Here is a 14,636-nt window from a genome sequence, read left to right as displayed (position 1 = left end):
GTTTCAGGCTACAGAGAGATTAGGAAGAATGAGGATTGAGAAAATGATATTAGATTTGGCAACTGAAAAAAGATCATTAGTAACCTTGGAGAAAGAGACGTCTTAGTTGAATGAGGAGGTTGAAAGCCAGCCGGAAGAGAATTTAGAAGAAAGTGAGAGGAAAGGAAATGGAGTCACCTATTATAGATGGCCTTCTCAGGAAGCTTAGCCAAAAAGGGAGGAGAGATATGGGATGAAAGCTGGCTGAGAGAGATGCCTCAAACAAGGACTTTTTGAGGATGGGGGAGACATAGGCATGCTTGTGAGCAGTAGGGAAACAGCCAGAGATTGGAGATAAGTGAGAGAGTAGGGATGACAGAGAAGGAATGTGTTGGAGAAGATGAAGTAGAATGGGATCCCTTGTGTATGGAGAGGGGTTTGCCTTGGCAAAAAGAAAGGCAGCTTCCTCATGTGAGCCTGGAGTGAAGGGAGAAATGGTGGCAGAAGGAATCTGAGTGATGTGAGAGGAGGAAGAAGAGAGAAGAAGGAGCTCTTGGCAAATATCCTCAATTTTTTCAGTAAAATATGAGGCCAGGTTGTCAGCTGAGAGGGTGGAGGAAGGGGGAGCCATGGAAGGTTTGAGTAGGGATGAAAAGATCTGAAAAAACTACTGTGGTGAGTGGGATAATGAGTTAATTAAGGAGGTATAAATGGATTCTTTTGCAGCAGTGAGGACCCACTTGAGATTATGTAGCATGAATTTGTAGTGGACCCCCAGCCACCATGGTTTCATTATTTTCTCCAGTTCATTCAGTTAGAGGATATGAGTTCAAATTCTGGCCTTTTCTGTTGGTATAACCTCTACCTGTATAACCATTTAACTACTCTGGACTTCATTTTCCTCATCTTTAAAGTCATGGGGCTGGACTAGATGACCTCCAAGATTCCTTTTAGCTCTAACTCTATGATTCTTTTTTTTTGGCGGGGGGGCGGGGCGCAAGGTCGAGGCAATCACACAGCTAGTAAATATCAAGCGTCTGAAGCTGGATTTGAACTTAAATCCTCCTAATTCCAGTACCAGTTCTCTATCCACTGAGCCACCTAGCTGCACCTAAGTCTATGATTCTAAGATCCAATTTGTACCTAGTCCTCAAGGCCCTCCTCTTCCATCAAGCCTTCCCTGACCACCTCACACCATAATGATCTTTCCCTAAAACAGTCAGACCTATTCTAGTATACTTTTGTATTATGTGAATATGCTGTTTTATATATATTATCTAACTGTTCCATGTTAAAGAAGCATAGATTGTTAGAAGCAAGCAAGACAGATAAATAAACACTTATTAAATGCCAGGAACTATGCTAAGTGCATACAAATACAAGCAAGAAAGATTGTCCCTGCCTTTAAGTTTTCATTCTAATGAGGGAAGATATGAAAAAAAAACTGGAAGGGGATATGAATGGTGGCACTAATGGTAGCATGGCCTCCAAATGTTTGAGAAGTGAAGTGAAGGCTTAGATATAGGGAAGATAAGGTGAACATCTGCCATTCAGAGTCCTGGATAGCTCCAAGGGTAGCATCCAAGGTTCCAGTGGGAAAAGGGGGAGATGATGATCTCAATGGAGAAAGCACGGTGTAGAGATGGATGGGAAGGCGGAGCCACCCAGTCTTCACTTTACTTCCTCCATGTTGGACCTTAGAACATAGAACTCAGTCATGGAGTTTGAAGGAAGCTTAGAACAAAGAATGTTAGAGAGGGAAAGGGCTTTACAAATCATCTAATCCAATCCCCTTATTTTGGAACTGAGGCCCTGTTGGAGGAAATTCCTTGTCCAAAGTTCCATGACTAGTAAGTGGTGGAACTCAAAGTTGAACCTGGGTCTCCAGACTACTAGCAGTAGTCTTTCCTTACCACCTCACTGCCAAGTCAGGTTACAAGTCTTACTCCCTGCTACATGATAGCAAACCACTTGAGGGCAAGGACTATCTCTGTTTCCTGTTCTGCATCTTCCACACTATCTACAATGCAATTACTTGGAATAGGCAATAATTTTGATGTGATTTCATTTTGTAATTAGCAATGGTCACAAATGCCTGTGTTCTTCTCTTTACACTAAAATTGACTCAGAATGTCTAATCTTGATCAGATGAAACCAAATTTGAACTTGTTTCCCCAGTTTTAGTTACTGTTCTATCAACTGAGTGCTGGATTTCAGGCCATACACATGTGCTTCATTGCTTTCTTTTGTTGTGTTTTTTAAGAAAAAATACTACTCCAAGGAATGTGCAAAAGTTATTACTCCTAAAGAGCACACTTCAATGACTGTTAGAGATATTGAAATGGCTATTGGTATGGGAATTATTAAAGCCCAAAATGAAACTGTCACACTAAAGTGCAAAGTTCAGTAGAAAATAGAAAAAGAACACCCAAGAATTGACAAATTATTGCTTCAGTATAGCCTAATTAATCCTCAGAAAACAGTCAAAAGGCTTCCTTTAAAGGGACCTAGTAGCTGAAGAGGTTGTGCTGTGAAGGTTTTTTGAAGCTACAAGAGCAACAAAAAAACAAGCAAAAAAAATCGTTGTCAACAACAACAAATTCCAACCCCAAAAATCCAGCTGCTGCTACTCATTGCTATGAACAAAAAATGTTTGCCATGGGCAAGACAATAAAAATATAGGAATAATGAAGATTGGGAAAATGTAATTTTTACTTGTAAAATTCACTTTTTTGTTCAGGCTATACCAAAATTGTTTCCAGAAGTTCAGGTGACTCTATAAGATCTAGATATCCTCATCAGACTATAAAATATCCACCCCAAAAAGGGGCTTTGTTTTTTATTTCTAATGGGCCTGAAACTATTCCACTGAGGGAATGAACTCTTCTAAATATAGTGATATACTAAGAAACATCATCCTATCAGAATTACAGAAATTCCCAAATGGAAATGGAATCCCACAATACAACCTCATTCATTGTGAAAAGTTATGAAATTTATCTCCAAGAGAAGGAGATAAATACTCTTCAATGACCTGAGAACTCACCTGATTCAGATCTCATTCAAAACCTAAGGGTTATAATCAAGGCTATACTTAGAAAAATGGACTTTTCTTCAAAGGTTTATATCTGATGTGATAAAAATGTGGTTTTATGATGAAGAATTTAAAAACGTAGTAAAATCTTGTGAAATCAGTGCTAAATTGTGTAAAACACATGCCTGTATAAGGATATTACATATTAAAAGTTTTTTTAACGATGTAAGAAGCTATAAGATTTATTGTGTGATGATAAATTTAATTATTTTACTCTGTCCTAGCTAATTTTCACATCCTTCTATTAAGTACAGTGCTGGGCACCAGTAGATACTCAGTGACTATACCTTGACTTGGAATGTTAACCAATGTTTATTAAGCATCTACTGTGTCTGTATAGAGCACTAGGCTCAGTTCTCAGGGAAACACAAGGATGAAATAAGATACAGTCCCTGTCCTCATGGAAGACAATAGTCCAATAAGGGACACAAACAGGAATGAATGTAATCCATTCTCACAACTCACTGCAGCCTGTTCTAGGTTTGTAGTATTAATTCGAAAGCCATTTTAGAAGGGCCTAGGCCCTATCTATTCATCTTCTGCTTTCTAGCAGTCTCAGAGAAGGGGAAAACTTAATCCTACTATTCTGGGCTCCTTCCCCTCTTAGACCCTGTGAAAGGCTGTACTTCTTTGCCTATCTCCCTTTTCCCCATAGTATAGTCTCAATTTCATCCATTCCACAGTTTACTTTTCCTCTACCTTTAAGAATATTCAGGTCTCTATTATCCTGACAAAGTCATTGATTAATTCCCTTTGCCTTTTCCAGTTCTGATCTCATCTTCTTTTTTAACCTTTGACAACTAAGTTTCTTTGGTAAACAGTTTATGGGTGTTTTCTCACATATGTTTGCAATTGGGCTCACACAAAATGCACACAAATGTAAGTGCTCTCCCAAAGGTCCTTGGTGACTTTCTGACCCAACTTGAGTTACTTTTCAGGTGTCCTGTTCCTATAGCGCTCACTACATCTGTCATTGTTGGCCATTCTCTCCAATTTAATGTTCTTCCTTCCATCTTGGGTAACTGTCCTCCACTGGTTCTCCTGGATCTCTGACTGGACCATTTTCTTCCCCTCTATCTCCTTCATCCCCTCCCCCTCTTCTCTTCTTCTCCCTCTTGTCCTTTACCTGGAGACATTATATGATCTTTGTAGTTTCTCCTTAGTGAAAAGAAGCCTGAGCTAGTAGTCAGGAAATATATTTGCTTCTGTAGGACCTTAGATGTTGGTGATTCTCAGTTTCCTTATCTGTAAGAAAGAGCAATAACTACCACCTACTACATGGGGACTATTGACTACAATCAAAATATTCAAAAATATGGAAGGAGATAATGGATGTTAACGTGATTTCTAAATAGAAAGGCCCTACATAAATAGAAGCTCTTATTACTTATTTAATTCATAATTCATCTAAAGGTTGTCCTTCCATCACGTCTATGCTTGGCATTCCCATTTTCAGGACAGAGAAACTGAGGTCTGAAGATTTGCTTCCGATCAGTCATTTAAGAATTGATTTTCATTTAAGAACCGGCTTCTAGCAGGTGCTTCCTGAATCCTCCATTGCTAAATACTTCACCTTGCCCATGGAGGGTGATCTGAGTGAGCCCTAAGCAATCCTTGTGCTACCTCAAACTTCCTGGTCCAATGTGGGGCATTCAAGGAAGTTGTAGAAGAGGTCATGGGTATTTATTCATTCATGTAACAAAAATTTGCACCCTAGTTTGCCCCCAAATCATCATACATGCAACAGGGGCCCCCTAGTGGCTGGGGGAAGTTCCAACTATGCAGGACCTGAACCCCATTTTTAAAAAGTGGGATGTAGGGGGAGAGGGAGAAAGAAAGGTAAGGTGAAGTCCCAGCCATATCCGGGACCCCTGTGAAGCCACAGAAGTGGCTGTATCCCACAGCCTATAAGGAAGTCTGGCTCTTACTCCTGGGCAGGAAACAAAGTAGAGATTTTCCATTGTATTAATGTTCGTTCCAAGATTTATAGATTATTAAAGATGAAAGGATCTTAAAGATCATCTGGTCTAATTGCCTCATTTTACAGATGGGGAAACTGAGGCCTAGAGAGGCGAAGTGTTTTGCCCAGGGTTATGTTGTTCAGTCATTTTTCAGTCGTGTCTAAGTCTTCATGACCCCATTTGGGGTTCTCTTGGCAGAGATACAGGAGTACTTTGCCATTTCCTTCTCCAGCCCATTTCACAGATGAAGAAACTGAGGCAAACATGATTAGGTGACTTGCCCACAGCCGCACAGCTAATAAGTGTCTGAGGCTAGATTTGAACTCAGGAAGACAAGTCTTCCTAACTACAGGCTGTGCGCCACTGAGCTGCCCTATATAGGTCACACAAAAATCAAATAAACGCTAACGTCATTAATGAAAAAGTTTTGATAATCTACTACAGCTCTGCTCCCAATCCTTAACTGTCTGGAACAAAATTCTTTTATTATGGCTATTGTCACTGTATTCCTCTATTAGATTGTAGCTCCTCCAGGGCAGGAATGATCTGACTTTTTTGTGTGCACCCTGGTGCCTACCTCAGTAGATGGCATGTTAAGTGCTTACAAAATGCTTATTGATGGACTGGGCTAGCAGAGGCAGACTGAAACCCTAGGTCCCTTGACTCTTTTAAGTCCATCCAGGGCTCATGTTATCTATTATCATTGTTTCCTAAATAAATCTGGGTTTGGTTTCTGATCATCCTGAAGACTTATGGGATCATTTGCCTATCTCCTCGCCTCCAGGTGGGTTTATATTTATTTAGTGGGAAACGGAGGAATTAGAAAGCAGGAACCCTGCTTTAAAGAACTGGCTCAACCACTCTCTGATCTTAAACAAGGCCCTCTGGCATCTCTGGGCCTCATTTTCACCATTTGGGGATAATAATAGGTGGCCTAGCTCCCCCACCGGACTGATGAGGGAATCAAATGAGAATGCAAAGCACTATACAACTATAAAGACTGAATAAAACCCTAAAATCTCATTCTAATTGGTAGTTGTCTAATGTATATTCGGATACTTTTGGGAAAGGACATTCTACAACCCTCCTGGGAATCTACTTTCCTACTTACCCAATCTTCTGTGCTACAATTAAAATATTTAAAAAACTAATTTAAAAAATTCTGAGCTCAACAAACATCGAATAAAATGTAATTTCCACATACATAGTAGAACAGAAAAAGAAGATTATTCATTGAATTATGAATCACTATTATGCACAGCTTGCTTTTCTTTTAAAATACTTTTAAACTTTATTACATTCGGTCTATAATTTCCAAATTTGCACTACTTGTCTATGATTCTTTCAGGCCTTCCTTATTTTCTCTTCTGTACATTTAAAAAATGCTTCAAGATCTCTCTTTTCTCTATTTCGTTTTTCTTTATTTTTTTAAACTATCCCTTGTCCTCTTCTGTCTCCCACTAACTACTTCAATTTTTAAAAAGAAAAACAAAGCTCTTGTAACAAACACATGTAGTCAAGCAAAACAAATTCCCATATTGGCTATGTCTGAAAATGTATGCTTTATTTGCTACAATTCAGATCTATTTTCGTACCAATTAAGGTACCTATTTACTAGGTACCTATTACTAAACTCTAGGATGAGTAGGGGCACATAATCTAGATAAAGTTTGGTCAAAGGCAAGGTAAGATGTATTACTCTTTGACTGACAATGTAAAGAGTGATGCCAGCAATGTACAAGCCCTGATGGAAGTCATCAGCCAGCTAGAATCTACTGGGCACCTCCGAGATTACAGTTGTGGAAGTTGGCAGTCCTCACTGCATCAGGATTATAATCCTGGCAAGGAGGTTCACAGCTGCAAATGGGTGCACAGGAAAGGAGAAAAAGAGATAGGGTCAGCCCTCATAATGCAATTTAAAGATATGGAGGAGGACAATTTTATCATTATTTTGTCTGTTACTATCATCCTTTATTATCTGTCACTGTTGTTATTATCATCCTGGACATCACTACTACCACCACCATCATCATCACATTCACCATCACTAGTTTCATTTCCACCACGGCCACCCTCATCAAGATGACTACCGCCAACCATACCATCATGATCACCATCATGATCACCATGATCACCATAATCAATTATGCTACTGTGACCACCAAAGGGTTGTGATCATGGCCACTGTTACTATTCACATCATGGCTACTACTATCATTGCCATGGTGATCACCACCATTAGCAAAAAACTATGATCAACACCAAGATCCTAAGACTGATGACAGACAAGTACCTTGTTCCTCTAGTTTTAGCTCCTCTTCCTACTTACTTGACGTATTATATGGGCAGAGATACTTCCAGAATTGCCAATGTTAGAATACAGCTACATATGGACCTTACTCTAAATAAACAACGTATGAAAATTCAGATTTATGAAGTAGATCAACTGGGGTGGGGTGATTATTTGATTTACAGAGGGGCTTTTCACTTAACAGAAGGATTAATTGTATGATTCCTTTGAATAATAAGCTCCCCCAGGCTTTTAAAGTAGGAGGATTATTCATATAACTTTCCAAGAGTATGCCCGTTGCCTAAAGCAAATGTATGGAGTTCTACAATAAAACACCCTTACAAATACACACTTTCCATTTCAAGGTACAACTTGTTTTGGCAGGAAGGATAAATGGACCCGTCTACCTAGTCTTCATATCCCAATTCCCTAAGTTTCACCTTCTCCATAAAGCTGTCCCTGACCCCCTCAAACTAAAGGAATCACTTTTCCTCCTTTGAATGTTGGTAGCACTTAATGTTTATGTCACAGGTTTGACTCTTCATATACTGCTTTCTGACAACGTCTGACCAACATATTAGGTGTGTTTTTTAATGGACATTTTCATGCAATTTCCCTTATTTTCCCAAAGCACTGTGTTGATCATCCAAAGTTTACAGGATGTCCTAGTTACCTCTAGGAAAAAACACAAACTCCTCAAGATGATGTTTAGGACTCTCCATAATCTGGGACAAGGTTTACCTCACAGTACTCCCCTCATTGTTCTCTATGTGGCAGCCAGATTGGAAGTTAGCTTGATATTCTCCATCTCCCCCAGTTCAATGCATTTGTACAAACCCCATGATCCATGATTATAGCCAGAATGCCCTAACACCCTGCTCCTCCCAATCCAGAACTCTACCACCCTCAACTGTATCTTCCTTCCAGGACAGCTCCTCTAAAAAGTCTTCCCTGATTCCCAAAGATTTTCTTTAATTCTTCCAATTCCCTTGCATTTACTCTTCTGTACGCATGTTGCATCTCCTCTCAGCAGAATGTAAGTTCCTCAAGGGTGAAGATTGTCTTTGTAACACCAGAAGCAACCCTGTGATTATTTATACACACATGCACACACAAATCACACATATACACATATATATACACACATGCAAATATATGCACATCCATACATATACCGACATATATTTATAATATATAGACATATATTATACATTTATATACATATATCCATATTTATATACTCAGTACTTAATAAATATTAAATCTGTTGTGCTCATGTGTATATGTTCTGTTTTCTGAATCAGAGTATAAGCTCTGAGAGGGCAGGGCCCACGTCTGATGCTTCTTTTTTATCCTGCTCCCCTTTCCCTTTCTCAGCTATACCTCCTAGTCTCAACATAGTATCCTGTGCACAACAGGCATTCAGTAAATTGTCTCTGACTGATCTCTTTCCAGCTGTTCTTTTGCCGGTGTTGAAGGTGGCTGGTAAGACAAGCTGGCAGATGGCAGGGGATGGATCCTTAATGGTAATATTGGCTGGGCTAGATTCTGTCTCCACCTCCTGGATCATCTCAGGCCCTGCTTCTGCCAGAAGGACTCTAAACATGGAAGAGGAGGCAGCTCATGGCCTAAGCCAAGGAGGCAATGAACTCCTAAATGGCCTCCTGATTTGGGAGGGATCCCTCTCCATTATACCCTGTCATCACCATCATTATAACTGAGGAGTTGTGAAGAAAAAATCTTCTAGGTGCTGTTGAAAGAAAATGTACCTTCCCGGAAAATAGAATTTGAGTCCAACACAGACTTCCTAGCTAATCAGTAATAACCAAAGACTGATCATGCTTTCCAGGTTTAGATGGAAGCTCATTTAACTACATTTGACAGCATAAGGGACAGTATCAGTAAATAATTGGCGGTGGGGCTTGGATATGATTCTCATGGGCACCCTGAGGGGTAGAGTTGGTCCTCTGATAGATTCAGGAAGGCTTCTTGAAGCACTAAGTCCAAGAAATATTTAAGGAAATGGAGAATGAAACTGTTTAAGATATAGGTGACCATGATGGTATTCCTGCCCCTGAGAAATTAATGGGATGGAAGAATTAGCAGGTGTGCCTGGGGCAAAGGTCTAGGAATTGGTTTGGGAAAGAGCATAAAAAGCTCAGATATGATAACATCACGAGGTGTAGAACTGAAAGGGACTTTAGAAGTTGCAAGCCTAGCTAGCCCCCACCTCATTATGACTTGGCCACAGTTTCTGCTTATCTCTTTGCTTCCAGTCTGGCCTCCCCCCCCAACCCTCCTCCACATGCTGACCAGATGATGTTTCTAAAGTGCAAGTCTGACCATTATTCCTCTTCTCTAAAGAAATTCCAGGGGGAATGGAAGAATTCCATTTTGACTCTAGAATAAATACAAACGCTGCAGCTTGACATTGAAAACCTTTCACAATCTGACTCCAACCTACTTTTAAAATAATAATAATAACTAACATTTATATAGCACCTACTATGTGCCAGGCATTGTGCTAAGCAAGTGCTTTAGCACTTAGAAAACTGAGGGAAACAGAAGTTAAGTGACTTGCCTAGGGCCACTCAGCTAAGTAACTAAGTAAACACTCATATAGTAAGTATTTAAGGTCAGATTTGAAATCAAGTCTTGAGTATTTAATCTGTTTCTGAACGTTTTTCTCCTTAAATGAACTCACCTTATGTTTCAGACAAACTAATTTAATGCTGTTTCTCATATTTTGCAATCTGTCTTCCTCTTCCATGTCTTTGCATACCCTCTATGCATTCTTGGAATGCACTCCTTAATACTTTTACTTCTTAGAATACTTAGCTTCTTTCGAGACTCAGTAGCTAGTGAGTTCTCTGTCCTCAAATTCTATTTACATGTTGTATTCCATCCCTATTCATCTAATGTAAGTTTCTTCGGGGAAGAAACCTTTTATTTTCCGACCATATACTTAAGTTCGAGAGATAACTAGTCAAACTTCCCCTGCTTTTACAGATGAGGAAATTGAGACACAGTGTAGGAATGTGATTTGGCTCATCTCACAGGTGGGTAATAGTAGAGTTAGGATATGAGCCCAGGTCATCTGACCCTAAAACCAGTGCTCCTTCCTTTACACATTTCCTCTCTATATTTAGAATGAGGTTCCTAACTTTTTTTAGTCTCTGTATTCTTTGGCTTTCAGTAACCAATTCCCCCATTCACTATGAAAATAATTCATTCTTAAATTTACCATTGACATGCATATAAGAAATAAAGGTTACAATTTTTGGATTTTTTAAGAATAAATTTTGGTTGGTGTCTTTTGTCTTTACACACCTAAATCCATCCCCCCATCCCTCCAGAAAGCCATTTTTAAAGAGAGAACATTTTCTAAAAACAAAAAGAAAGAGGAGGGGGAAAAAAACTCAGTGAAACCTATCAATACATAAAAACAATCTGAAAAGATTTCACAGCTGTGGACCTCTCACCTCTGTAAAGTAGTGCATGGCGGGTGGTGATGAAAACATCTCCTATCTCCTCTTTGCAGCCATGTTTGTTCTTTTGTCACTTTGTAACACTTACTTCAATTTTTTGGTGGTGGTTATTCTTTCTGTTTACATTGTTGTACTTGGTTGGAAATCGATTCAAGAAAATCAAATCAAAACATTTCCTAACATCTTTGACAAGCTTCTCATATCCCAGCTTGGGAACTCCTGGTTCAAAGCCAAATTAGAGCTTTCAAGGTGGAGTTGGTTTGGTCAAAACAATGGGAGATGACAACTTGAGCAATAGTGGTGAACACAGCCTAGAGGAGGCTGAATCCAATGAGGATGAGGTTGCTACAGTCTAAGTAACAAATGACAAATCACTTAGATTAGGACAGTGGCTGTAAGGATACTAGGGAGGGGAATAGGCTTGGGCAGTGGGAAAAAACAATTCTCACTAAAGTACCTCCTCTCTTCCACCTGCCAATTTTAACCTAGAGGTCAAGGCCTAAATCAAGATTCCTACTTCACTTCTATTCCATCCCAGAGTGATCTCTCTTTGATGATCTCTTAGTAAAATGCCTAGCACATAGTAGGTGCTGTATAAATGTTTATTGATTGACCGATGAACCTCCCACAGCACCTGTCTGGCATTTAACCATGTACTATCCCAGAATTACCATTAAACTGTTTACTGAGTATACTGTTGGGTTAATGAGACCACGAACTCCACAAGGTCTTGTATTTTTCTTTCAAGTCCCCTAGTGTTGTACTGATTGAAGTGCTGTCCCAAACTTTAGGACAATATGGGAACATCCTTGTCAGGGATGTTACAGAGAGAAAGAAATGAGAAGGGTCACTTACTGGCTGAGACAGAAAGGAAGGAGAGGGGAAAATAGCATCAGGTCTGCCCTAGAATTTGGTTATTAACAAAATTCTTTATCCTCTACTTAACATGCCAGGAGTGCTACCTGAGGTAGGGAGGTCAAGATTATTTTGGATCAGGAAATAGCTTCAGGGGAGTTAGAGCATATCTCTCTTTTTCTCTCTCCTCCCATTCCCTCTTTCCCCCTCCCATTATTTAAAGTTTTTTTAAATTCTGCCTCCTCTGTGAAGCCTCCTTAGATTGACCAGAGGTCAAAGGATTGCTGCCCTTTTTCTCCCTGGCCAAATTGGGGATGGAATTCCCAGAGACTCTTCTTGTCCCCTACCAATTATCACGGTGATTATGATTTATGTTATTCATAACATCACATTTTACTTCGAAACTGGGCACTGTGTGAACTTCAGCACTATGGTCCACAATCCATTCTTTTACTCCTATCAGTACCTGGAAAGTTTGCTGCTCCACAGTGAAGGTAATGGACTAAGCTGTCCAGATGCTCAGTCCATCATCATGTTTCCAAGACTTCAAGGCCTTAGAGAGGCCAGGTTAGCTCACTCCAGTGACTTCAACTCGATAAACATTTTTGAAGTGCTCAGCACTTGCTGAGGGGGGCACAAGAGAAAGGCATATTTCCTGCCCTCCTTGGACTTGAAATCTTACTAGGGAGATCAAACTGGGAGGGGAGGGATTAGAAAGCAATTTTAAGGCAACATCTATAGAAGTGTGAAATAACTTGGGGCAACCTGTATATTAAATTTCAAGGAGGTAGATTTTAGGTTAAACCATGAAAGTATGCAAAAGGGGGATTACGCAGCATTTAAAGTCGTAGAAGTGAGTAGATATATTCCTGGGTACAATCTGGACCTGGCCCCAACACATCATCGGACATTCCTTTTCGTCTCCAACGCTATAATCCAAACTGGCCTCTCTTTTTCTCACTTTGGACACTCCAACTTCCATCATCTCAGTGCCTGCACACCGGCTGTCCTTCACGCCCGGAACTGACTCTCTCCTTTATCGCTGCCTCTGAGTCGCTCTCTGCCTTAAAAATTCAGCTCAGGAACCATCTGCTGGAACCCTTTAGTGGTGTCCTCCAACATCTAGTGCCCTCCCCCAATAATAGCTTGTTTAAAAAAGACATCTTTTTTTAAGCTTAGTATTTATGCTGCAGAAATTTTATATGTATTTGTCTTCCCCATTCACATATAAGGTCTTTGAAAGTAAGGAGCGATACAGTTCTTGGTATTTGTATCTGAAGTGCCTAGTACACACAATGCCTGGCACATAGGAGGCACCAATATCAATATCTGTTGATTGATTATTCCTGAATAGAGCACACGGTTAATGTTGAAATACTGGGGGGGGGGGGGGGGAGAGGAGGGGAAGAATTTCAATTGCTTACTATAGAACAAACGGGATTCCTCCCTCCTTCTCTCTTTCTACAGATCCGCCGCACAGACATAGGTCTCTAACTTGACTGGATCAGTCTTAGAACTTCCTAATGGAACGCCAGGTTTCTCCCACTTGTATGAATGAAGGGCCACCCACGCAGGAGAAAGCCCGACACAGCACCCAGGATGTGTGAGAAATGAGGCTGCGTGTGTGTGTGTCGGGGCATACTGGGCAGCTTTCTCCTCACCAGGGACATTGCTGGTCTGCTACCTCCCACCACTCCCTCATTTCCCTGCTCATTCCCGTCTTGTCTGTCCAGCTCGGGGCCCAGCTTCCTCGTGGATAGGCTCGGAATTCAAAGCCACGCTGCCCCTTTCCCGTGCTCAGAAGCTCCCTTCTCCCAGCTGCAAGGCTGGGATTCCCAGGGCAGCAGCCGCAGAGGCAGCGGCGGCGCAGGTAGCGCCCGGAGCCGCGGCAGGGGAGGAGTTCTGGTGGCAAAGCCAGCCAGCAGGCTGGGACAGTCGGCCGGCCTCTGAAGTAAGCCCCGAAGTTCCATGTGGGAAGTGGTAGTTGTGTGACGCAAGTTTCCAGGGGGCTCTCCACTCCGAGGGAGCTCTCGGGAGCGGGCTGGACTCGGTGCAAAGTGAAAAGAAGTGGAAAACAGCCCAGCACACTACGCATCCGGAGCTTGCTTCCTCGCTACCGCTGCTGCTGCTTGCTGCAGAGCAAGGACCAACCTCTAATCCCCTTTCTCCTCCTCTCCTCCCTACCACGCCGTGGGCTGGGGGTGCAGAGCTGCACGCACGCCCCTCCAGCACCTAGGGCAGGGTCGGGGCCGGACTCCCGGGGGCGCGCTGCGTTTCTCTCAGTGGCTGGGGTGGGTTTTTTTTTTTTTTGCAACGCTTGCCAACCTGTCAGCTGATGGACCTCATCACCCATAGTGGCGCATGAAGCTCAGACAGTTTGCTTCATTCACACAGTCCCTTCCCAGCCCGCCCACCGCACCCCCCAGCCCCCTGGGCGGAAAAGAAGTAGTGCGGGCCCCTAGCCAAAGGCTATCCCCAGGGTTCCGCTCCCCTCTCGCCCCAGTCTCCCGCCGGCCCGGGGGGGCGCTGCAAATAGTCCTTTGTTTACATGCAATTCCTTACTCCGCGGAAGGAGGCCGGGGGAGTGCTGAGTTTTCACCAGCTGTTTCCCGCCTTGAAACAGACATCTGATCAGCTGCAAACACACATACACACACACTCACACACACGGACGGGGAGGCAGGCCGGAGAGACCTCCCCCTCCCTCCCTCTCCCTCCCCCCCCTTGCCGCCAGCATCTGGGACCGGGAGAGCCAGCACCTCCGACGCTGCCCTTTGATTCGGATTTCCATTTTGCATTCTCCAGCGGATCGGGACCAAGGACTTGGCTTTTGCAGAGGAGGGGGGGGCCGATCGCTATGGAGTATTTCATGGTGCCCGCTCAGAAGGTGCCCTCTTTGCAACATTTCAGGAAAACAGAGAAAGAAGTGATAGGAGGGCTCTGTAGGTGTGTACCGCTCCCCCTCCCTT

The 14,636-nt window shown here is 42.1% G+C and overlaps 1 protein-coding gene across 3 annotated transcripts in view; it reads left to right on the top strand.

Moving 5' to 3' along the window:
• The window catches only part of TFAP4 (transcription factor AP-4), a 59,013-nt gene that overhangs the window by 23,462 nt on the left and 20,915 nt on the right, over positions 1-14,636 (top strand). The window contains exon 1 of one of the 3 annotated variants that reach the window (XM_072603493.1): positions 13,969-14,613. The exons of the other annotated variants lie outside the window; for them this stretch is intronic. Coding sequence (XP_072459594.1) covers positions 14,216-14,613 — 398 coding nt within the window. The 5' untranslated portion in view covers positions 13,969-14,215. Of the gene's footprint in view, positions 1-13,968; positions 14,614-14,636 lie in introns of those variants that run through there. 3 annotated transcript variants of the gene reach the window in all.

This window comes from Notamacropus eugenii, chromosome 1, assembly GCF_028372415.1.
Source record: "Notamacropus eugenii isolate mMacEug1 chromosome 1, mMacEug1.pri_v2, whole genome shotgun sequence".
NCBI lineage: Eukaryota > Metazoa > Chordata > Mammalia > Diprotodontia > Macropodidae > Notamacropus > Notamacropus eugenii.
The sequence above is the reverse complement of the archived record's forward strand: the minus strand, read 5'-3'. Positions and strand labels throughout refer to the sequence as shown.